This window comes from Neopelma chrysocephalum, unplaced genomic scaffold (assembly GCF_003984885.1).
Source record: "Neopelma chrysocephalum unplaced genomic scaffold, ASM398488v2 Primary Assembly neopelma1_25, whole genome shotgun sequence".
NCBI classification, from domain to species: Eukaryota; Metazoa; Chordata; class Aves; order Passeriformes; family Pipridae; genus Neopelma; species Neopelma chrysocephalum.
Genome location: NW_020897694.1, coordinates 35211432 through 35236305, shown reverse-complemented (window position 1 = coordinate 35236305; position 24874 = coordinate 35211432). Strand labels below are relative to the sequence as shown.

Sequence of the window (24874 nt, the reverse complement as noted above, 5' to 3'; positions counted from 1 at the left end):
CTGCGGCGGAGTGGGAGGAGAGGGGGCCGCCCGGGGCGCAGGTGCGGTGCACACACGCACCCGGCACGCGCGCGGGGCGCATGCGTACGTCAGGAGCCCGCGGCCAATCAGCGCGTCGGGAGGGGTTTCGCGTGCACGGGCGCGATCGCCCGTAGGGACGCGCGGCCGCCGGCCGGCCAATCGGCGCGCCGGGGAGTGAGCTCCGTGCGCGCCCCGCCCCGCGCTGTCTCTCGCGATACCTCGGTCGGGGCGCGGCCGGTGGAGGGTGAGCGGCGGTGCCCGGGCCGTGTGGGGGCCGTGACCACGGGCGGCACTGCCGGGCCCGGCGGGGCGAGCGGTGGGGTGTCCCGGGAGAGCTCGTCCGGAACTGGGTGAGTGCGTTGTCTGTAGCGGCCCTGCGCAGGGGGGCGCTTGGCGGCTGCGCGGTGCCCCCGCCGTGTGCCGCCCCCTCGGCCGGGCCCCCTGCGCCCCTTCCCGGCCCAGGTGCAGAACCGCGGCCCCGGCAGTGGTACCGAACCCTCCGGCTGCGTAGGAAAATCCTGTTGGCACCTGGGATTCCCCTGGGGCGCCGGGAGCCCTCGGGATGTCGTAGATCCTGGCTGGGATTGGTCTTGCCTTTTTCTTCCTGTTTGTTGGGAGGACGAGTCTCTCCTTGCCCCAGCTGAGCAGGGTTCCTTCCCTCTCCTGGAGACCTGCTGGCCTCTGATCTGCGCTGGCAAGGTTCCTGTCCCCTCTGGAAGTACAAAAAAGGGGGTTAGGGAACAGAGATTTGTGGTTAGCAGCTTTGGGAAGAGGGGGAGTAGGCGGGGTGCTGCGGGTCAGGGAGCGTGGCAGTGACACGAGTGGATGTGGCGGCAGGCTGGGCACTGCTGCTGCTGCAGTACGCTTGGAGTGCTGCCCTCGTGCTGGTACTTTGCCTGTCGCTACCTAAAGTGCTTTTCTTGCCTCTGTGTGCAAGGTGTTTGCAGAGCCAATGATGCTGGCAGCTCAGCTGCTTTGACATACAGCCAGGAGTACCCTAGAACCCAAACTCAGCACATCAGAACCGTGGTCTCCGGGTTAAGAACCTGAGTAGGGTGATGGTGCGCTGTCCTCTTTTCAGACTTATCAGTTGCTACAATGACAGTTTTCTGCAGTGTAAGTTTATTGGTGAGAACAATCGATTGTGTTGTCACAGCTCTTCATGCACCCCAGTTAGTATTTTGTGCCTTTTGTTGTGTTTGAGCAGGGAGAAAATTATTTTGGCTGTGTTTCTTCACACAGCAATAGGTAGTGGCTTTTAAATCCTGTTGCTGGCTACCATAGGGTGGTGTTTGCAGTAGCAGTTTTCTGGTACTAATTAAAGCAGTGTATTGGCCTAAAGCATTTGCTGTTAAGCACTTCATCTTTCTTCTAGATGAGGAGTGTTAACACAGATTTAAATATGTTAAAATGCCTGAGGTGCTTAAAGTAATTGCGTTTAAACTACTGCCAGAAACTTGTATACTAAGCATTGCTTAGATTTGTTCTGAGACATCTTATCCCTCCTATAACAGCAGCTTGGAGTTTTCCAACTGCATCTTCTTGTTTCAGAATATTTATTAAAGGTAGGTGCATCTGGCTCACCACTTTGGAACTGGTGATTTTTTCTTCTTTATATTAACAAGCGGTTTCATTTTCCTTTACACTTTCAATATGTGGCTTTGGGGCTGAGAGAACAGGACTTGACTTGTATCTTTGTTGCCAGTCGTGTTCCTTGTGAAAGTATTCTCCAAAGGGGGTTGCAGCATAGAAAATAACTATCTACTCCTATCTTCAAATAGCACAGTATTTTGTTTCTCTAGGGTGTGAACTGCAAGAGAGATCAGGCTTTTAATTGTTTGCATAAATGTTAATTCCTTGTGTCACTATTTCCACAGCTCTGAAGAGATCACTTCCCAGCTAAAGATGGCTGCCGATACCCCTGTTGATATACTTCAAAAAGTTCTGGAGAATGAAATACTTCAGTCTACCAAGGTTGTGGAAGAACATCTGGATGCTGAAATACAGAAGCTGGACCAAATGGATGAAGATGAACTGGAACGCCTTAAACAGAGGAGGCTTGAGGCACTAAAAAAGACCCAGCAACAGAAACAAGTAATTCCTGTAGTACAGGGTCTTGATGTGTTACATGTAACAGACTTTTGGGAAATCCTAGGGAAATTGTGTATGTGAATGAAGTGTTTTGGGGTTGTTTTGCTGGTTTTGGGATTTTTTTGTTCTTCATCACCTTTTCATACTTATTAATTTTAAATTATCCAGGAAAGCAAGTGTCTGTCCATATGTGCATGCTTTGTGTTTTTTAACAGGAGGAGAGAAGCACCTCTGTGATTGTTTACAATACAGATAGGAGAAAGACTCTCCTACAGAGATTTGAGTGTGTCCATTTTCACTGAACTTTACTATGTGGAAGCATAAGCCTTGTAGGCAACCTATTCATAATCCTTTAGGCTCCTTCATTTCTTTCTTCAGAAGCTTCCTTCTGAAGCTTCTGGATTGTTACTTGTGGCATGTAAGTGATGCATGCTGTTCTCTTAAGGTATTTTGTAGAAGGATGATACCAGGTTTTCCCTTGTTCCTAGGGTGGAATCGTTTGTCGCACTCCTTCTAACCCAGTGGAATGTTGTCTTTGTATGACCATTCGTGTCTTCTTACAGGAAAGAAATTTTCCGTTAGTTCCTGATACCTCATGTCAAATTGTGGTCTTTATGCTCCCTCAAAAGTCTCTTTGAACAATAGTTCTCACCAAAATTTTGGTAACATATGGTGTGAGACCTGAATTGTAAACAAGGAAGCCATAGGTTTCTTAGCTTACTCCACCTAAGCAAACCCAACTAAAGAAATAGATTTTGATGGGGGAGAGGTGACTGGGTTGAAAGGAGATGCTCTGCCTCTGATGGAATCCTTAAAAGCTAATGCCAGGCTTTGAAACAGGAATGCAGTAAAATGGCATGGCATGGTTGGGATACTGGAGGACAGGCAGCATTAGCAGCTTGGATTCTCTAAATGCAGAAGTAGAGAAAGTGGCACACTGTTTGCTTGTTTTCAGAAGTTCAGTTTATGTTTGATTCTAGTGTTTTCCTTTTTCAGAAGTCATAACACTTAGATGTGAACATGTGATAGATCTCATGCAAAAACATTTTCATGTCGTTTGGTCTTAAGTCACTGTTCTCATACATTTTCAGATGCAAATGTGAAGTAGGATACTGCTCAGTAATAGGAGTGTGCTGCCACACTATTCCAGAATAAAATTGTGCAGAGGAGAATTAATGCATACTCACATACTCGTGATTTGTACCATGGTGACTTTTTCACATGCTCATACTTCTATGAATTTTTAATGTATACAATATTCAGGAAATTCTTTGTTCTATCCTAATTTATCTTACAGGATATCTTTGGTTCGCTCAGAAACCTTTTTTTTTTTTTAATCTTCACTCTGCTAAGACAAAACTGGAAGATCAAGAACAGTGATTTATCAAAAATTTTTTCCCTCATTGGAAACTAAAGTGTTTTGTCAAATTTTGTCATACTGTGCTACTTCTAATCATTTAGCTTAGTTTGTACTTGTTTTCGTACACTACAATTAACTTTTAGTAATGTAGAAGCTGGATTTTTCCTTAAGTGTGTTTGTTGAAAATCTGGAAGATTAGCTTTTTGTAAACTGTATTTACACACTTAATCAGGCAGTTTTTGAAGTTACATATAAATTTTAGCTCGTGAGATTCTGTTTCTCCATACATTTTATGATTAATGGTGCATATGTGTTTTTTTAATGGTTTTCTGTGAGCCTGGTTCATGTAAACATATTTATAGATGTTAACATGTTAATATATTTGATAGGTAAACTTTGTCTATTGCAGATGAGTTAGTAGGCTTTTTTCATAGAGGAAGAACTTAGAAGAAATTTGTTTAATACATGTAGTGGCTTGATTAAGTTTTAGAGAAGAGTTCTGAAATGTACAAAAACATTTCAGAGAGAATAGTCCAAGCTGTCAGTTGGCACTTTTCAAATGCTGGGAATTTTTGTTATGGTATTCTTTGAACTAGTCTTGTCTTACTGACAATCTGTACAAGATTTGTATTTCCAAATAAGCAAGGGTGGCCTTACTGCTCATCCACATATCTGCTGTTGAAAAAGAGGCAAGCCTAAACCTAGGCCTAGTGGTATTTACGTATTTTCAAAATGTAACTGAAGTGCAGGATATAATTTCTTTCTCTGTTACTGTATGAAATGGTTTTTCACTTCAAGCCCCCTGTTTAATTTCTCTAAAATCTGTAGAGCTTGCACGACAGATGCAGTACTAACAAACTCTATACTAATTATTTCCTTTTATGTTTTCCAAAAGGAATGGCTTTCAAAAGGACACGGAGAATACAGAGAAATCCCCAGTGAGAGAGACTTTTTCCAAGAAGTCAAAGAAAGTAAAAATGTTGTTTGCCATTTCTATAGAGATACAACATTCAGGTATAGTAAAAAAGCCATGCTGAAGAAACCTTTTGTGTAGAGGTGTCTACAAAAACAGATGTATTCTTTTATTCTTTCAAATCCCACAAATAAGTAGGCATTTTTAGAAGTATTCAAATTCTTTCATTACAAATCTCACTTCTCAAGACATTTGATTTTTTTTAAATTTATTTTTTCCATTAGAGTTATTCTGAACATGATTTGACAACAATTAATACTCTGTTATATAATTGATAAAAACATAAATGTACAGCCTTTTTTACAATATTTGAGAGACTGCTCTGTTTCATTATCGATTTAGTTTGAGGCAGCCAGGTCTGTAAATGTAGTGACCATAGCAGAGCAGCATTTCAGAAATATGGCTTTGGTTATTCCAGATAGAAATATTCCGGGCAGGTCTGGGAAACAAAAATAAAATATAACCAAAATCTTGTCTATGCATCTTGAGAATTTAACCTTTTACTTTGAAAGGATCTCTGGATACAAATTGCAGCTGCTTTCCCTTTGTGACTGTGCCATTGTGATTATGTCACTTTTTTAGGGTATGAGACACCTAGATCTGAGAATATGTCCTGACTCAGAACAGGAACTGAAAATGAGATCTCCCACTTCCTTGGAAGAATTTCAGAAGTTCTGGGTTATAGGCTGTTCCTCATTGGGTCTCTTTCAATGCGTTCTGTTAAAATGCAGTTAGAAAGTAGAGTAGTTTGTTGAAGGAGGATGCAGTTGTCCTGGTTTTGGTTTGTTGGGTTTTTTTTTCCCCCAAAGGTGTTATATTCTCTCTAGTTTACAGAATATAAATTGAAACAGCCTCAATGTGAGAAATTGAAAGAGGTCGAGGCTGGATTATGCAGTGAGGTATCTGTGTCCCACATTTTCTAAGTTCAGTGTTTAAGTTTCAGAAATACACGAAGTGGTTCTATTTGGCTAGCTTTTACTCAAAGAAGTTGAAAGCTGTCACTGCAAATAAAGTAGCTTAGAAACAGATTTGGGTTGTTTGGTTCTTACATCTTGAACCAGCAAAGTCTGGTAGACTCAGACAGGAGAAGGAACTTCAGAGGAAGTGCTTTGTAAAATGTGTTGTGGTGCCAACCAGCTTGAAGCCCATGTCTCTGGTTAACCAACCACCATACCACGTTGCTTTCATCCTTGCTTCCTCCAGCTCTTTGTTCTGTTCAGCTCTCCTCTTGAGTTAAAGGACAGTTGCATTGGAGTTCTTGCGGCTAAGCCAAATTGCTTAGAGAAGATGATCCAGAAAGTTGACGTTGCAGGTGATGAGTCCACAAATCTCTGCCATCTGACAAGTATTTTGAGCAGTTCATGTCACTGTCCCTTGGCTGAGAAACAATTAGTAAAGAATTGTATACTCACTCCTATTCCATGGCAACAGAAAAGTGAAATATTTTTGCCTGTAGCCCTGCTGTAGCAGTCTTTGCAAATCACTTTTTTTTTCCCTTACAGTGAATTACTGCATCTCAGCTGTGAAGGTAGTGACTGCAAAAATCCAAAATGCTGTAACATGTTGAAAGTACTTCTCTGAAGAAACCTTGTATAGCGAAATTTTTCCAGCTGACAGGGAGTGAAGCTAGAGCAGGAACAATAGAAATCAGAAAGAAATTTCAACAATAAGTGCGGTCCTCAAGAAACGAGACAGAGGCTTGCAAGTGTATGTGGAACTAATTAGGAAGAAATTAGAGAAATGAATGGTGTAATTGTGCACTAAAGGTGCTCCAGGCTGTTCCTCTATTAGTCATTGAATCCAGCTACATCTAAAACACAGTTTCTCTTGAAACTAAATTCTTAATTAGAAAGGTCATGTCTGAGGTAGTAACATGACAGAACTAGCTCTTTACTGCTCCTTTTAAATTTTCTCTAAAATACATGTTTTTCACTGTATTCATTCTAACACTTTACATATTTTGGGTAATTTTTTCCACAGGTGCCAAATAATGGACAAGCATTTGACTGTATTGGCAAAAAAGCACATTGAGACAAAATTCTTGAAATTAAATGCTGAAAAATCTCCTTTCTTGTGCGAGAGACTGCGCATCAAAGTAATTCCCACTCTAGCACTAATAAAAGATGGAAAAACGCAAGACTACATTGTGGGCTTTACTGATCTTGGTAACACTGATGACTTCACTACAGAAACCTTAGAATGGAGATTAGGCTGTGCAGACATAATTAATTACAGGTAATTAATTGTTTTGTGGTTGTTTTATTTTCAGATAAAGTGCAAGGAGAACATACTTGCAGACAGGAAAATCTGTGAAAGTTTTTAACTTTGATATGAGAGTTTAATCTGAATACTCTGGCAAGGGAAGGAAGGGAATCTCTTTGGCAAAGTATTGAACCATTGTAATGAGTGTTATGCTGTCCTTTTTGTATAGTAATAAAAATAAACCCAATTCTTGCAATGAGGTGTATGGAGTAGCTGTGCTGCTTTAATATGGCCTCAGAGTCATGCGTCTAATATAATCCTCTCTAAATCAGCTATAGATGCTTCTTGTCGCAATGCAAGTAAATCTGAGCATTTTCAGTCTACCTCAGAGACAACTCAGGAAGTCCTCTTTAGTCCATATCACAAACATGGATATGTTTGTTTTCCAATGAACAGTACAGAAAAGGAAAATAAATTGAAGAAATGTAAATAAATTATTTGAGTACCAGTACAATATAATCATAATAGATACCACATTAAAGGCTACAGGACAGAAGGCAGTAGTAGATATGTCACCACAATAACCTAACTTTACAGGAGAATTATTTACCAAGACTTTTTGCTTTGCTTTCCAGTGTGGCTCAAATGTCATCTTTATATTTTTAGGTTAATTTTGGTATTTTGTTTTTAATGTCTTTGGCACTATTCTGTTTGGCTTAGTAGGTGTTGAACTTCAGGTGAAATAACTGAAATTAAAATTTGTAACTGAGAACAAGGGGTAATTCCCAGTTCAGTAACAAGCAAATCTGCAGAGGAGTCAAAGACAGCTTGGATGTATATTCTAGACAGCAACAGCCTTTTATGGGAAAAATCTTTCACAGGATTTATACCAAACAGCATTGAATTTGCTAAACATGAATACACTGTCTTATGGCATAATTTTGCCTCCTACTTGACCTTACTAGTACTGTGTATTTGGTTTTGGCTCCTTGTGCTGTGGGGGAGTTGTTTCATTTTTTGTTCGTTTTGCCAGACCCTGGCTTTGCAAAGTGAACCATGTTTCCACACTGCTCTGAAAATAATGTCCTGCTCTCTGGAGTTCCTGAAAAGGGCATAGTCTTCCTCAGAGCCTAGAAATAGTTATTTGCCTTCAACCTGTGGGATAGCAGATGGTGAAAGGATAAACTGTATTTAGGGGAAAAACTGTTCAGGTCAGATTGCTATGCTGGCAACATTACAGTGCTACTACTTAAAGTGGTTTTAGGGAGTAGGCATTGTGGTCTCTTACGATTTTTTTTTTCTGGAGAAACAGGTCATTAGAGATGCTGCTTATTGTCTGTATGAATATGTCTTTAATCAACTTGTCTTACCCTTTTCCTCTAGTGGAAACTTGATGGACCCACCTTTTCAAAGTCAAAAGAAATACGGAACAAGCTTTACAAAGCTGGATAAGAAGACCATCAGAGGAAAGATATATGATTCAGATTCTGATGATGACTAGAAGAGCCACTAAATATATTTGTAAATCATCTTTTGTTTATGCGTGGTACATTTCTAAGAATGTTTTTTATAAAGCTTACTGCTTTTCATTACATCTGCACATAATTCTCATTTTTCTATACAGTTTTATACAACTGAGTCATAGTGGAAAAAAGCTTAAATATTTTTTTTTCCTCTTTTGGAAGTCTTTGTAATTCAAAAATCTTAGTCCTTCTGACTAAATGACATGGCAAATGATGAATTTTGTTTTTAGTAAGTGTAAGCTTATGAAATGTTTTGAAGAACTTAGAAACAGCTGTATGAAGTCAGACCAAAGTTCCCTCTGGCCCAGCATCCAGTTTCAGTGGCTGAAAGCAGATGTACAAGGAAAAGTGAAAACAGGGTGAGCAGATAGCAATGCTTCCCTACAATCTGTGAAGCAATCTGTGGCTGGGGGAACTCTGTATCTGAGAGCATTTGCTGGTTAAAATAGTGGAAGAAAAATCTCTTTAAAACCTCATCCAGGTATCCACATCATGTGGCAAGGAGGCCACAGTTTAACCTTGTTCAGTAAGGAATGAATTTTGTTGGTTTTGTGAAATCTGACAGTTACAGGAGTTTTTTTCTGTTTTTTCTTTATTAAAAGAGGTAACAGACACTTTAAAAAATTATTTTTCTTGATCAGTTCCTCTTCCAGTTGTCTTTTTAAGTTTATTCTTATATTATCAGTAAAGCCCCACAAAATGATTAGTAAAGAAATTGTGCATTTTAACAAATGATTCCTTATGGTGCCATATCATGACATTAAATAAATTAACTGCATTGTGCTATAAATTTTAAAAGCAGTCATAACTTCTGTGAATTCTGAAACAGATGGCCAAGAGAAATGCCTTTGTACCATCTATGTCATGACACTGCATGTCAGAGCTGATACAGCAGGTAATAGCACATAGCAACAAGCATATTGAAAACTGCCTTGTTGATGGGTTTGTATAATTCTGTGGTTGTGAATGTTTGGATTTTATAGGAGATGCTTTGTACAAGAGAGTAGAATAGAGAAAAGTATTTGGGAGAAACCTTGATTGTTAAGTTCAGATATAACACCGCATACTGTGTACTGTTCTTCAATAATGGACAGAATTTTCAAGGGAGATCTTCCTTGGACACAGTGTAAAATTTCTGGCTAGATGAAGAGTTGATGAGTTTTCTTTTTGTTTTTAAAAAAATAATTTGCTTTGTGCTGAAGGACCCTTTTTGAGGTGGTATTTGAATCCATTTGGCCCAAAAAGCAGTGAAGTGGGTCTAGTCAGTCTTGCTGCCTTGTAGTGGAGAACACTTGTGATTGGGCCAGCCCAGCAATATATCTCTTTAAGTTTAAAAAATTATATTTTATTTCTGTTCATGTACATTGCAATAAAATTATTTTAATTCTAATGTTGACTACTGCATCCTTTCAAAGAAGGAAGTCTAGGTGCTGTGGGTTAATTTTCTTTTAATAAAGTCCATCAGGAAGTTTTATGAGCTCTTTCTGGATTTCTAGCAAACTACTTACAGTTCTATCTTAGCACTATGACATCACTATGAGAAGGCAATCAGCTTAAGATGTACACAGCTGCCTCTTCATCCAGGAGAAGCATAAAGCAGACCTCCTTCGAGTTGATATCCTTTTTAATGCACAAACTCTCCCAAATGCATTAGAAAGTGCTCCTTTTTCTTTTTTTCTTTATCCAGTTGCATGAAATTCAGGAAACCAATGTTCCAACAGTATCTTTACAAGTGTCTTAGCAGGACTCATCTCTGAGTCTAATTATGTCGAACAGGCTGTGGAAATATAAAATCATGTCTAATGCAGTTGCATGCTGTGTGGAAACACGTGGGCTTGTCAGGATTCCCGCATGGTGCGTTGTTGGAGGTTACTCAGTTCCACGTGTGAATAGCTTCATTACAACGCAAATCCTTCAACGCAAATCCTACTCAGAGTCTGTGGTTTCATGTCAGTTTAAGCTGATGATTTTTTTTCCTAGGTTAATCTTCCTTCATCCCTCCTGGGAGCTCTTTCTTCATCTGGTTTGTAACATGACCACACGTACTCCAGTGCTGATACAAGGAGTTTGCGGGAATGTGTGGTTTGGGTAGAATGATGGAATGATGGTCTGGCCTGAGTTGGAAGAGATTACAACTTAAAAATCATCTAGTTCCAATCCCCTTGCATTGGACAGGGACACTCTTGCCATGGGTATAGAGGGAAATTGAGACTGTTTGTAATAATAAGTTTAACTTTCTTTTGAAGTAGCAGTCTCCTAGATCTGTTCCTTCAGTTCTTTCACGTCTGCTTTCTGCGTTTTCTGTCTTGAATGAACATTAAAACTGTTACTGAACAGTCCTCTTGGTAACATCTCCATTCTGCATATTGCTTTGAGATGAACAATCCAAACCCAAAAATTTTATTTTTGCAGAAACCTGTAAGTTCTTTAAGAAGTGGGAAATTTGTCTGGTTTGAGTAGTGAGGAACAAATTATTCTTCTGTTGTAGAGTTCAGTGATTTTGCAGTGCCCATTAATTTAATGAATTGTCCATGATAATAAAACCTGGGACAGCAAGCTGGAAGTGTCACAATACAGAGAACACCAGCTGAAACAAATGTAAGCTATTCATACTTGAAAAGCAGAAAGATTAACTTCATTAACAGCGATCTAGTGGCCATATGGCTAATAAATGAGATGGTGATACTCAATATCCAGAAAGGACACAGGTTGCACATGGTTAATTGCTTGTGGCAGATAGATTGGACATGACTGACTATGGTTCCTGAGCCCAGGCTAATCACAGAATGGTACTGGCACGTGCTACCCATGAAAGGGTGTTAGACAGCAAAGAGATCAGAAATATTCACGTCTAGCTTGGAAGTGATGGGGCTTATGCCCAAACTCAGCATGTCACTTTAGTAATGATTAATGCTTTAGTCTGTGCCAGGTGCTTGCATGAAGTGATTATTGAAGAAATGCATGAAGGCAGGAATAACCAAACAGGATCTGGGTTGTTCAGCTCTTAATGCTGATTATTTGGACTTCACTGGACATTCCTTGATTACTGATTGATCTTGTGTTTCCCTTCTGCTGGTCTGCTCAAGAAATCTACCCAGAAATTAAGTGCTGAGTTGAGCTTTGGGATTTGGAAAGAATGAAGAAGTCTAGTCCCAGAAAGAGAGGACAAGAAACAAACTCTGGAGAAGGCGACAATGGCACAGCTGCTCTCAGACCTCGTTAGTAGGCTGGATTGCCTGCAAGTGTCATAGGGAGTCATAGTGTCATAAGTGTCATTGAGGGAGGCCAATTCAAAAGATGAATTGATGCCTTCTAGTCCTCTGTTCCAAGTAACCCCCATTGTGCTATTTACCATCTAGAAATTCTAAAATGAAAACTTTTCTATGCAATTTTCTGTAGAAAATTTAGGCTTTGAACAGTACAGTTTCTAAAATAAGCCCTTTGTCTTCCATTTAAGAGCAAGGCTGGTGTCTTCAACTCAGTGTGAGGAATGCAATCATTTCATGTCCTGCATGCACACACAAACAAGCACAAGCTGATGCAGAAATAAGATGGCTTTTGTACTCATTGCATATACAATAGCTGTGTATTTCAGTTTTTGAAAGGAAAATTCTTTCAGTAGTGAGTTGATCTGTCTGTCTGTTTAGAACAGCTCTATACAACTGTTTGAGAGGGAGAGTTACACTCTGGAGTTGAAGAAAAGCCTCTCTAGGAATTGGAAGTAGAAGGTACTTGATGTTACAGTAGAATATTTTAGAATGTTCTGAGAGGAATGTTGCCCCTGAGCCCCCTTTAAAGGATAAATAGAGATAGGTTCCACCACATTTGCCAAAAAAAGGTCTACTCTGAACTTTTGTTGTTGGATCATGCTTTGAAGCCTTCAGCAGTAAGCCTGTCCAATATGATTGTGGTGATCCGAGACAGTGCAGTCTGGCAGATGCTCCTTGTTACCTGTCCCCCTGCAGAGCACTGTTCTATATCCTATGCTACAAAAGGGAACTTATGCTCATACCTTCTTCATCAATTTAAAGGTAACACATCAAACTGGCTAAAGTAGTACATAAGACCCCAGAGCTTCACCCAAAAAAACTCTTGTTCAGACTTGGTGAATTAATTTTAAGTGCACGTACACTGAGAGATATTTGATGCTTGTTGATGGAAAGGAAATAGTTAAGAAAATGTACTTTCAGAAATCCTATGAGGTGCATGTTGTAAGGCTACATTTTTTTTGATCAGTTATTATAGCCATGGTTTAAGCTGCCTAAAATAAACCACAACTGATCCAGTAGCCACATAGCTCAGTGTTGAATCTGTGTAATATACTTTGTGGTTTTGAGCACCACCTGTTCAAGTGTCACCTGCCTGATGGTATGATTTCAACATTTAACTCCTATAAAAAAGGTTTAAAAATTAACTTACCTGCATCACAAACCACACAATCTCCAGTAACGATTGGCTTTTCCCAAGATGACATTGTATGAAAATCAGGTGATTGTAATACACAAAACAACATTAATTGCCTTCCTGATCTACTTCCTCCTTGCTAATTATTTCTTTTGTTAGTGTGCTGCCCTAGAAAAAAGTCTGAAATTGTTTCCTGTTTGGTTTCTAAAATGTTGAGAGTCCTCGATGCTTTGCATCATTAATTCCAGGCACACAGATATGCTCTCAATTGTTATAGAATCACAGAACGGTTTGTGTTGGAAGGGACCTTAAACATTACCTGGTTCAAACCCCCCTGCCATGGGCAGGGACACCTTCCACTAGACCAGGTTACTCAAAGCTCCATCCAGCCCAGCCTTGAACACTTCCAGGGCAACCAACTTCTCTGGGCAACTAAAATCCAAACCTACCCTCTTTCAGTAGTACCCCTACTACATGCCCTTGTACAAAGTCCCTCCCCAGCTCTCTTGTTGGCCTCCTGTAGGTACTGGAAAGTGCTGTAAGGTCTCCCCAGAGCCTTCTCTTCTTCAGGCTGAACAGTCCCAACTCTCTCGGCCTGTCTTCATATGAGAGGTGCTCCAGCCCTCTGATCAATGTACTGGCTCTTCTCTGGACTTGCTCTAGCAGGTCCATATCCTTCTTATGTTGGAGGTCCAGAGTTGGATGCAGTATTCCAGGTGGGATCTCATGAGACCTTAGTGGAGGGGGAGAATCACCTCCCTTGACCTGCTGTTCACAGTCCCTTTGATGCAACCCAGGACACAGTTGGCTTTCTGGGCTGCAAGTGCACATTGCTGGCTCTTGTTGAGCTTCTTGTCAACCAACAGCCCCAAGTCCTTCTCTTCAAGGCTGTTCTCAATCCATTCATCCCCCAGCCTGCATTTGTGCTGGGGTTGGCTCTGACCTACATGCAGAATCCTGGCTCAAACTCCAAAGGACTTGCTTTAGATGATAGATCTGTATTTAAGCTGGATGTCTCATAACATCCAGTCCAGTGTCCTCTTTGCTAGAACACTTTTCCTACAGTAAAACTCAAAATCTCACTTTAGAGAACAGAAGGAAAGCACTTTTTCCTCCCTCATAAATATTGTGGCTAAACAGAGGCAGAGTGGAATGTTATTTCAATGCTCATCTTCATTCTTCAAAAAAGCAAGATAGAGATTGGGGCCCTCAGCACCTGTTCATTTCTGAACATAGTGAAAACTGAGAGCCTTCTGTCTTACAAGTTTGAAGACCTTTGCTATTTAAAAGATATGTAGATGTGGCACTTAGGGACATGGTTTAGGGGTAGAATTGGCAGTGCTGGGTTAATGGTTGGGCTAGATGATCTTTTCCAACCTAAATGATTCTATGATTACTTCCAGGTATACTAGATATAGAAAAGAAAAACTATAGAAATTTAATTATTAAACTGGGTGTGTCTCTTTAAAAGTTGGGGAGGACGGCTCTGGAGGGATTGTCTGAGATGATGCTACAGATGCATTTTTAACTGGTCAGTTAGTGGTAGGCATCACACGTGCGTCAGAAGTGATGGGCAGCTTCCCTATAAAGCAGTTACAAAGTCTGTGAATACCTGGTGTTACCTGTAATTACACCCAAGACAAAAGGAACAGCCTGAGAAATGCATCTACCTGTCAATGTTATGAAACCAGTTGAACTCACAAGAGACAATAATTAATGTGGTATTGTTCCGGGTAATTTTAGATAGTATTCTTACCACTCAGTGACATGTGATGCTGTAACCTGCAACATGAAGGACAATAACATGTACAATATATAATGCTATTTAAAAAATGTTGGTCCATTTTGATCACATCTCCATTAAGTGGAATGAAAAAACTTCACCTGGCATGAGGGTAAAAAAACAAGTCAAAATCTGTGAGTAGGAAAGAACTGATGGTATTGAACCTTGATGTGCTTTAGATCTCAGGTGTGCTCCCTTCTAGTTTATGTAAAAGAAGTGGAAAATGCTATTTTGTCAGGTAACATTTTCTTGTCCACTCTGCTCTGTCTTTAACTCAATGTAACAGTGTCAGTGACAGACCATGGAGAAACCATGTCTGTGGTCACTGACTGCAGCTTATTGCCAGAATGCCCCTGTGAATACGAGGAAACTTTCCTGCTTCTTGAATTCAAGATGCAGATACCATTTGCTAAGTGAACTCCTCCTCTTTCTCTGACTTTCCATCTCCTCCCTCCCTCAGTCACGCGCTGTGCTGACCAAAATCCAGGACAAAGAGAATATGTATTGGAACTGTACTATTGATGTAATTTTCTGAATTAAATCTATCATAAAAATGAAAAATTGTGACATACTAGTGACAGATGCAGCCTACTCTCGTTAGGTGGTTCACCTGAATTCAATGCTCTGGGTTTACAGCCCCACAGCAGAAGATGGTGTTTTCCAACATCATGCAGCTCTCATTACATGGGGGTGCCTTGGACAAAAGCACTTTTCTGCTTCATTCAATGTATGTGAGCATGACTATGTTTCCATAGAGGCTGCTTGCTTTTGGCTTTTACTCTATAAGGCAGTCGGCAAATTTTGTGAAGATAAAGAGGTTTTTAGCGAGAAAAAGTCCACTTCATAGTGCTACTGAGAAAATATCCTCTTATTTGGGTTTACACTGGAAATTGTGTGAATACAAGGAATCTGTCCCAAGGATCTAAGAGCCTATAGCAGCACAGATAAAAATAATTGCACTTAAAACATAGCATCCACTCAGTAAGTACGTAAAGAGCAACGCAAAGCAGAGGAGGCATTAAGAATTCATGTGACTACTGTGAAATGTAGAAAATACGTGGTTACATAGTTAATAAATGAAAGAGAAAAATACATAGCAAAAACAAACAGTATTTAAATTCAAAACTTTATCTTAAGGACTGTCAGCAAATGACCAACACATTAGGAAAGAAATCTTGCCTAAGGTCAGGGGCTACTTCTCAAAAAAAAGGTCCCAAGTCATCAGCATGAACACAGGTTCAGTGACAGAGGAACACTGGTTTATTGTCACTAACATGATGTTGTTTTTATAAAATGTAACTGGATGTTAATACTAAATTACTATAATCTATTTGAAAGAATACATCTCTTTCTAGTATAAATTGCCTTGTTCTGTAGAAGGTAAATTAATACATCTACTGGGTTTGTTGCCATCAAGTTGTGCACTATGAACTTTCCCCAGATCATTTCTTCTGTCTTTCTTCCCTTCCAGCATTTCTTCAGTCACTATTTCCTTTTGAAAAGATTAAAGCCACACTGTACATATGATGTTTCTATTTTCTACCTGTTAAACCTCTACTGTTTGAAATGTTAAACCCCAGTAAAAGGATTAAGTGATAGTCTAGTCTGAGATACCACAAAGATATCAGGTCCATACATGAAAAATTATTGCCTAGCCTTGTTGTAATCTTGGGAAGATGTCATGAGTTCTATACTTAAGACTCACCTTAACTCATATTCCAACCCTCCTGGAACAAGAGGGTTAGGCTCTCCAGTGAAGGTTCCTTCTTTCATACTATCTCAGGATATAAGTCTATGATACTTGTGTTTATTGATTTTTGAGGTGACACGACCCACTTGATCATATCCTGTGCTTTACAGACTAATAGCCAACACTTGATTTTGAACCCAGTAATTAGTGTCTGACCAAAAGAGTGTTTCCTACCTGCCACATCTCAAGCCCAGAGGGCAATGGGAATAGATGGATTTGTGATTTATTAAATAATGAACAGAAAGCTACTGGAAAAAAATTTTGCCTTCCTAACCTCCACACATGCTGGGCAGAGTCTTGGGAAGAGAAAAATGTGTCAAAGGGGACAGGATTGAAGGGCACTGGCCTCCCAGACCATCCTTCCTTCTCAAAATGACTCAGATGTTTTAGATATGTGAAAAGTCTTTTGGCCACAAGGTGCAAGTCTTTCAGAGACCTCTGTGTGTCCCTTCTAGCTTCAGCTGCTGAGAAACCAGTGTCCTTCTTCCTAATTTCGACTGCAGCATCCTGCCTCCCTAAATCTGAAAGTCAAATCCTGCCTCTGTCCTCAAAGTATTCAAGTTCCCTTTCCGAATTAAATTTGCCATAAGCAATGAAGCAGTGAGATGCTTTTCTTCAATTACCCTTTTAAAAATTCATGCAAAAGTAGAATTCTTAATTAAAAGCTTGCCTATATGAAATTATTGAGGAAATGAGATAAAAAAAAATCCTTCCAGAAATGTGCCCAGACTAACTCAGACGCAAAGCAAGGAGAGCACTAGACAGGGATCTGATTTTTGCCTAGCCTCTGCCACTGATTCACTGCAATACTTCCTGCAAGTCATTTATTGTGCAGCAACGTGCTTATTGATGGAGGAAAACCAGTATTTATTTCTTTTCACAGAGTTGTCCTGAGTCTGACTAACAACAACTTGTGCAAATCTTTGGATGAAAGAAATCATAAGAGTTCTAAGCTCTTAATATATATTACTTATTGTACTTCAAAATAGTCATCACACTAGGTAGGAATTAACATTCCAAATCCCATAGGGTGGATACCTCTTCCTACATGTATATATAAAAGTCATCAAGTGACCTGCCTCAGAGGAAGGCCAACTGAAGACAGGTGAGTCTGAATTCACTCTTAGAACATTTATTTAGAGCCAGAAGCCTTTATTTTGTTTTGATTTAGCATTTGGTTTTGATTTACCATTTTATCAATATTGTGATTGCTATGCTGTATCTAACTCAGGCCTGTGAGGTTTTTGTGATGGGAGGGGGAAAAATGGCTGGTAACTTAAAACTTTATAATCTGGCAATTTCCTACATGTGGAAAGAGCTACAGCCTGTAGCTTTTGATGCAGACCCATATGGAAGTGCCATTGAATTTATAGGTATTGGGTCAAGCTATATTGATCCAGGCTTGTGAATACTCAGTGTTAGTGCTAGAGGTCAAACTGAGTTCCTGCGTGTACCCAGCTCCATCTGTGAACATTTTTCCTGAATAGGCTCACTCACTCATCAGAATCTCTCCAATGACACTGGTGGACTATCCGTGTTTCTGCATTCATGCAGTCTGGTTTGCAGTAGAAATGCAGTCTAGAGAAAAGGTCACACCTTATTAAAATCGATAATGTATTTTCAAGTGTTAACAGCATTAGTGATGACTGGCCTACAAGACTCGTGGTGTGTTTTTTATTTGAAATCTTCTTGGGGAAAAAGTATTTGTAAGCCACAAAAGCTGCACTGTTTAAATGTGTTAACCAGCAAGCCAAATACAGTCAATGTTTTTTGCATTTGATAGCTATTATCTGATGACATTTTGGAATTTTTTTAATAAGCACAACAGATGCATTTATTAGTAAAGTGATTATCTGCTGTTATTGCACAGAGAAGTATTATTTCACCAAATAAATCTTGGAGTTGCCTTGCACGCTCTTAGCAGAGAATTAAGGGTCATATTGCTTGATTTTTGAAAGCAAGTTTTTCCAGAAGCCAAGCAAAAATCCTTTTTGAACAGAGAAGCAATGGATGTGTGCATTTTGTAGCACACTAGACTTCAAACACCTATAAAATTAAAGCAAAGATGGCATACCTTGTCATTGTAAAGACACGCTACGGGTGTTCAGGAGGGGCCACGTAAGAAAGCAATGAGAACTGACAGAAACTAAAAAGGTCCCTGCTAGCCTAGGTTGCCAACAGGGACCTCCCTGATCCCAAGCTCCCCAAGGGGAGAGCGTGCTGCAGAGAAGGTGCCTCTGCTCCCCAACCCCTCTTCAGCAAATGCCATCCCCGTCTGGTGCCTCAGGGTGGGAGCTTTTGGCACCCCAACTTTGCTACAGTGCTGTTGAAGATCAGCAGTGATTTCTTCATGTTTTGCAAACTGCTGTGTTTCCAGGTCTCCTGGGACAGCTGAGGAGAGCCATCGCCATGATCCCTGCACTGCTCTTGCTGGGCCTTTCAGCCCTTGTCGGTGAGATGGGTTTGGGTTGCTGTCACAAGCACATTGGGAATTGTTTGCAGAATGACTACAGAGAGGAGGTGTGCAGATAGGCTTGAGGTTCCCTTTCTTCATGGCCCTCTAAAACCCTGTGTGGCTGAAGGTCCTCAGCCGCTGTATGAGGCCGCTTGCTGCCCATATATGTCTTTTAAACCAGCACATCTGGAGTATGTGACTGAAACCAAAAGGGAGTCACAGACATAGCTCCTCTTGATTTTTCCAGCTAACCTCATCCAATCTCTCTGCCTGCTCAGAAATGGTCTCACAAATGTGGCAAGCTGTTTGATGGAGGCTATTTGTTCCTTGGTTACTGAGGGAATGGGGTAATTTTCACAGACTGAGGCAAGCATTCTCCTCAATTAATTCCTCACCAGGTTATGGAGGGAGACAGGAGACACTCTCAGCCGGGGTGCTCAGGTACCTCCAGCCATCATCTGAGGGATCCTGGACACTGGGGGCATTGAATGGGAAGAGCCCTCTGAAATAAATGCAGAGACTGTGGTTCTTCACTCCCATACCAGCCTTTAGACCTAACAGGGCAGGCACATATTCATCTAAATTTTCATTAGGTCCACTTGCTTCAACATATTCAATTAGAAAAGAACAAATTTCTGTTCTCTACTTTCTTTGATAGCATTACTGATGGAGAGCAGTGGCAACCGTACAAGCAGGGCCAACACAAGGGGATGTGGATTGCAGGTCTGGGTGACTCCCTCATGCTCAACTTGTATGCACTTGCAGCACTTGTACAATACTGCTCTGAGATCTTATGTGTTCAAACACCTCCATTTAATATTTCAGCTCCATCCATGAGTTACAGTTGCTATGGTGATATAAGTGCTCTTCCAGCCCCCACGATGTCCTGTACAGCTGTAAGAGCCCCAGATTGTGGTAGGTATCATTCATTGCTTGACTTGTCAACCTGTTTCTTCCTGACAGAGAGATGCTTTACTTACTGTTATTGCCAAATTAAATGTGGTGCAGCTATTCAATTAGTCAAAAGGGAGAAAGCAACACTTCCTCTCCCAAAATGGCAGGTGCTGTGAAGCCTCCAGATCTGCTGGGAAGTGGAAGCACAAACCTCAGGTCCTGTAGTCAGGATCTTCAGCCTCAGGGTAAAGGGAAATAGTACCACCCCTTTTCAGTTAAAACAGCTTCTTCATCAGCCAGAACTTTGGCATCAGCATCCTCACAAAACCCCAGGGACCGTATGCTGGAAGGTGAAGATGCGCAGATCCAGGTTCTGAGTGCTGGCATGTTGACTGAGCTGGCCAGTGGTGACCTGTCAGAGACACATTTTACAAGGCAAAGGTCCCAAGTGTGTAGCCATCCTACCTCTGGATGACTAGTGTTTGGTAACTCCTTCACATTTCTCTTTCCTCATGTTATTTCCCCATGCATTGCACATCTGACTGTGTCAGGTTAATACTGCTCATATCTCCAGGAATTCGGCCACATACTTTAGATGTAAGCTCTTTCAGGGCAGTGTCCAAGCATGGATCTGAACACACGTGCTTGTTTCCAAAGTGTTCCAAAATGGCTTTAAAAAACCCACCTTTCTATAGACGGAATATAGCTGTTACTCCAGTTTGTCTGGTCAGTAGTAATGTGTATCTATTTTTGCAAATCCATTTTGAAATTTCACTCTTCTGACTCCAGAGCCACATTTGCAGTGGAACAGCAGAAGAACAGGACCAAGAACATGTGGTTTCACTTCCTAAGAAGCCACCCTCTTCCCCTTGGGTACTGGCACAGCAGCTTCCTAGCCGTGGTCAGAGCCAATAGGGCTGTGCTTTTTCCTCAAGCTCCACTGCCCAGTTCAGTGTAGATGCAATTTGAGTTACTTCTTTGATACATCTGCTCAAGGGGAAAGGGAGGGTTTTGGACAGGGATGTGTTTAAGTCTGCCTTTTCCTACGCTGCAGGATATGCTGTGGTACGGAGGACTGCTGAGGCAGACCTCGTGCGCCTGAGGAGATATGAGGTCCCGATTAGAAGAGTAGCCAGAAACCTGTGCTTGGACCCAGCTCTCATTGGTGCCATCATGTCACAGGAGAGCCGTGTTGGCCTGCTCCTGAACAACGGCTGGGACCAGGGACGGCAGAAGTACGGCTTGATGCAGGTACATCAGGATGATAAATATGAGTAACAGCACAGTAATTTAGTGCATATCCCAGGTCCTTACCTTAGCAAATGACTGTTCTGTATTCAAAACGGCACTAAAATGAAAGGTTGTGCTTAAGTGTCTGGAATAAGGTCACTTCAATGAGTTGCAGCCCGGGGGGCCAATGAAGAGGAAGAAGCTACAGCAGGGGTTGCATTCAGAGGGAAACCCATTTTCTTGCTTGTCTTTTCTAGATCAGCAGGCAGCTACAGCAGCCTTATGCAGTGTGGGATAGTGAAGAACACATAAATCAGTGCTCAACTATTCTGGTTCTTTCAATTAATGAAGTACGGGCAAGACATCCTACGTGGACCTGGGATCGGCAGCTGAGAGGTACACAATGGGCTGTATACTAGAAAGAGATACACTGAGAGTATTGTGCACTCATTGGTGTCACTTTTAAAGGAAAAAGAGCATCAGTCTGGCAGATTTTACAGCATGTCTTACAATAAAAACCCCAACCAAACCCAGTTTTCTAATTTAAAAGAGGTAATTCCAAACTGGCAGATCAGCAATGTGAAATAGCTGTCAGGTGGATAAATAAGGTAGAAAATAACCGAACACAAGCCAGTGGGGAAACTGAGGCAGAAACTGAGGCACCACAACACAATGAGCTTATCGTGGCAGGCTGTTCTGTCCAGGAATCTTGGGATCCAGGTGTCCTTAGAGTCCATGTTATCTTCATGGTGGTTTGTTCACTCTATGCTATAATTTACTCTCCCATCCTTGCTCTGATACTGCCTTTTTAGATTACACACTTTTCTAGAAACAGTATGCCATTTTCACCTGCATTTGGAGAGAATCATGAGTTCCTTCACTGTAGCAACAAAGATTTTACAAAATCAGTCACTTTTCAACAACAATGCACAGTTAGCACTTTGCCAAGCAGTTGTGTATGTTTGATGAGATGCATGGCCCTTTCAGCTAGAAATTTTTACTCTTAAAAGTCTATTTCTTACTTACAAGCCCAAAACAAGTCCTTCTTAACTCTTTCCAGGGGGAATCTGCACCTACCATGCAAGAATGGGCAATCTCCAGGTCTACGAGGAAGATCCATGCAGCAGAGACAACAACTACGTCAACAGCGTGATTAGGCGAGCCCAGTACTTCAAGAGAAATGGGTTCTAGCTCATAAACCTGCCCCACCACTGAGCCTCTCCTCTGCACAGACTAGCCCAGCAGTGATCACAGTACCCATAGCAGGTCTTCTGGCAGGACCAATGTTGGGAGCATTGCCAACAGTACCTTGCTCGCTCCAGCAAATCCCAGCTCCCCACTCACCTATGGGCTCAGCTCATCCCATAGGGATGAGATACCACAAGCTTGGGGCCTTTGACAAGCAGATGGGGACAGACCAGCAGTGTTTAAATTTTGAGTGAGGAATGTTACTCTTCCTGTTTGGAGCTGAACCCAGGGCTGTTCATGCATCCCCCAGATGCAAGCACACAAGCAGCTCTCCCTGGACATCAGCTGTGCTCTTCCCATCACCTCTGTCCAACTCCTTCCCTCTCCATGGCCAATGCAGGGGATGAAGTCCCTGAGTTAAAATTTTCCTTCCCCTTGATGCTGCTGGCTAAGGGGCAGTGAAGAGACTTCTCACCGAGCCTTTGGTCTCTGCAGTAGCTGAGTATTCCTGTGGCCAGCCTCAAGGGGGACAATGCTAAACATGATTTGGTTAGTCTACCAAGCCTTGGAGTCCATGGCCATGGTGGGGCTGGGGACCCCTTAAAGGTGAAAAGTAGCCTCATGTAGGGGAAATCCTCTATATAGAAAGTACTGCAAGTGCCACAGCAGGCATGCAAAACACCTTTTCATTAGAGACCAGCCCTCAGTAGGAGTCAGCCCCATACGTACCCACCCAGGAGCTGTATCACAGCAACAGTGTTGGTAAAAAACCCCCCAACCTTTCCTGCTTTATCTTTGGCTCCCTTATGCTGGGTTTCCTCCAAATTTAAAAGCATTTCAACATCCATCCCTCTGCCAGGAATCCCAGCTTCTAATAGGAGTGAATTAGCTCTGGGCTTATAAGGTCTGTTTGAAAGTGGTCTTCTATGTGGATGGGTCTCTGGGTGCCAATTCATTTTTAATTAGAATAATAATTAGAATAATACTGAGAATAACAATAAGAATAAGAGAGAAAATAAAGATAAATGTTAAATTCCAGTGTTGTTTTTTTCAATTTCATGGGCCTCAGTGGGTAGCAACCTACAACTTGAGTAAATAACCCAGTTTGGTACTCTTGGAGTGGGTCTAAAACCTAGCTTGAGAATGGGGAGAGGAATATGGTGCTGCAGACTAGATAGCTGAGAAGAGCTGGGCCTGAGCCCGGCCACTGACCCAAACCTGTGAACAAGGGAATAAGGACGTTCACATTTAGCCTTTTGAATTACCATTTTGGAGGTATCAGAGCACCTTTCTGCCAGCTGTCACCTTTGCTGATGTAGAAGTGATGCGCCTGGCAGTCCCTGCCTGGCAGCACAGGGATGTGCTCTGTGTGTGCCTGGGCTGCCAGGCAGGGTCAAGACAGGAAGCATGAGAGCTGGTTTGGAGACAGCTTTTGCCAGCAGAACAATTTTAATGCTGTGCCCCTTGTCTTGCTGGTCACTCATCTGCTTTCGGCCACAGCAAGGACTCTCCATCATTAACATATTGACAAGCAAACTCATTTTATCACCTCTGGAGACCAGAGGGAACTCTAGCATGTCTCAAATATTACTATTTTTTTTTTTTAGGACTAAAGTAAACAGTTCAGTGTTGAGCAACCAAAAGCATTGAACTATATATTATTTAGTCTTTTGTGAATTCTGCACTATATTAATATAATTTTACTAAAATTGTTACTTTGTAATAGAAATGTATGAAGTCTCTCATGTGGTTTGATCCCCTCTACTTGACATAGATTAGGTAAAATTCATAGGATGAAGCCTTTGGTGCATTATGTTACGTAAACCTCTGTGTTATATAAAACTCTTACATAAGGCCTATGACTGCATATATGACAGTATAAACTTCAAATGGAGCAGAGAATCTCATTGCTACCTATGTGTACAAAGTTGGGGTTTGAGTTCGGAGGGTGAACCAGAGTGGAGCTTCCTTTGGTTTCTTCATGCTTGGTTCCCTTCAATCACTGCCAGCAAGCTCCTTGTCACCACTACTGGTGCTGCCATCCTTGCAGACCTGTGAGCTCCTCAGGAGTCCAATTTACATGAGCGTTACTCATGAGGCTGCTGCTTCAAGTTACCGTAGCAACATCCAAGGGCCTGCAGACTTGCCTGCTAACTTGTGCAGCATCACCACAAAGGATTATTTATTTTTTAAGTCTTTTTAAAATTCCCAGCTATGGGAATTCCATATTTTGTTGCAAATATTGTTTTAGGGTATCAGCACCTTGCAGTGAATACAGAAAACCTCTGCAGAAAATGAGTTGAAACTTGATAAATTGGTAGGAAGGAGTAAATAATTAGGAAAGTTTAACACTGGCATGCTGCCTTAAGATTTGAGCAAAAGCTTTCCTGATAAACAGTGAGTTCAGATTGCTGTTCCCTGTCATCTTTTTCTAGTCACCTGCATCCATGTTACTGGGAGTTACTCTTCTGCCTGGTGTAGACAGGGCAGCTGCAGTTGTGCTCTTGGTCACCCTTTTGACCCACAGCCCACTGAAAAAAAAAACAACAGACATCTTGCAAAGCAAATGATCTTTTATCAAGTAACATATCAGACGAAAGCAAAAGCTCAGATAAGGAAAGAGAAATGACAAAATAGAGGGGAAAGAAAGCTCCAAGGAATCACATTCCAGGACATCTGTCTACAACACTGAGGAAGATGTTAAAGGATTGAATGGTTGCTTCAAGAGATCCTGGGGGACAACAAAACAGCAAGACTTAAGAGGGTTCTGGCAGCCTGACTTGGTAGGGAAAAACTACCTCAGATCAACCAGTCTTTATCTAACTGGGGAAGTGGCCAAAAGAGAAGCCATGGTTGTGCTGCATCACGAGCTCAATAAGGCTTTCAGCAGAAATTTGAAGTGCCCTCATATGTGAAGGGCCTTAAGTACAAAAAGCACTGGTTATCAGGAGCTTCTGGCCAAACTGGTGAGACATTTCAAGTGGAGCCACACAAGTCTGT

The 24874-nt window shown here is 41.4% G+C and overlaps 2 protein-coding genes across 7 annotated transcripts; both read left to right on the top strand.

The window, feature by feature from the left end:
• Positions 1-173: 173 nt before the first annotated feature.
• On the top strand, positions 174-9560 carry TXNDC9 (thioredoxin domain containing 9). Of its 5 annotated transcripts, none has more exons than XM_027674894.1 (5): positions 174-265; positions 1899-2115; positions 4368-4486; positions 6426-6680; positions 8031-9560. In XM_027674894.1, exons 2-5 carry the CDS (start codon positions 1927-1929, stop codon positions 8146-8148), a joined length of 681 nt encoding a protein of 226 aa, XP_027530695.1. In that variant the 5' UTR covers positions 174-265; positions 1899-1926; the 3' UTR covers positions 8149-9560. The 5 variants fall into 5 exon arrangements, with proteins under 5 accessions (XP_027530695.1, XP_027530699.1, XP_027530694.1 ...); XM_027674898.1 differs by having other exon boundaries at positions 235-371; XM_027674893.1 differs by having other exon boundaries at positions 261-375.
• Positions 9561-15708: 6148 nt separating this feature from the next.
• LOC113963600 (lysozyme g-like) lies at positions 15709-22857 on the top strand. 2 transcript variants are annotated; one of them, XM_027674890.1, is made up of 6 exons: positions 15709-17212; positions 18485-18559; positions 19388-19477; positions 20511-20707; positions 20944-21082; positions 21747-22857. In XM_027674890.1, the coding sequence occupies exons 2-6, from the start codon at positions 18517-18519 to the stop codon at positions 21875-21877; spliced, it is 600 nt and encodes a 199-aa protein (XP_027530691.1). In that variant the 5' UTR covers positions 15709-17212; positions 18485-18516; the 3' UTR covers positions 21878-22857. The 2 variants fall into 2 exon arrangements, with proteins under 2 accessions (XP_027530691.1, XP_027530692.1); XM_027674891.1 differs by lacking the exon at positions 15709-17212 and having other exon boundaries at positions 18282-18559.
• The last annotated feature ends 2017 nt before the right edge of the window (positions 22858-24874 follow it).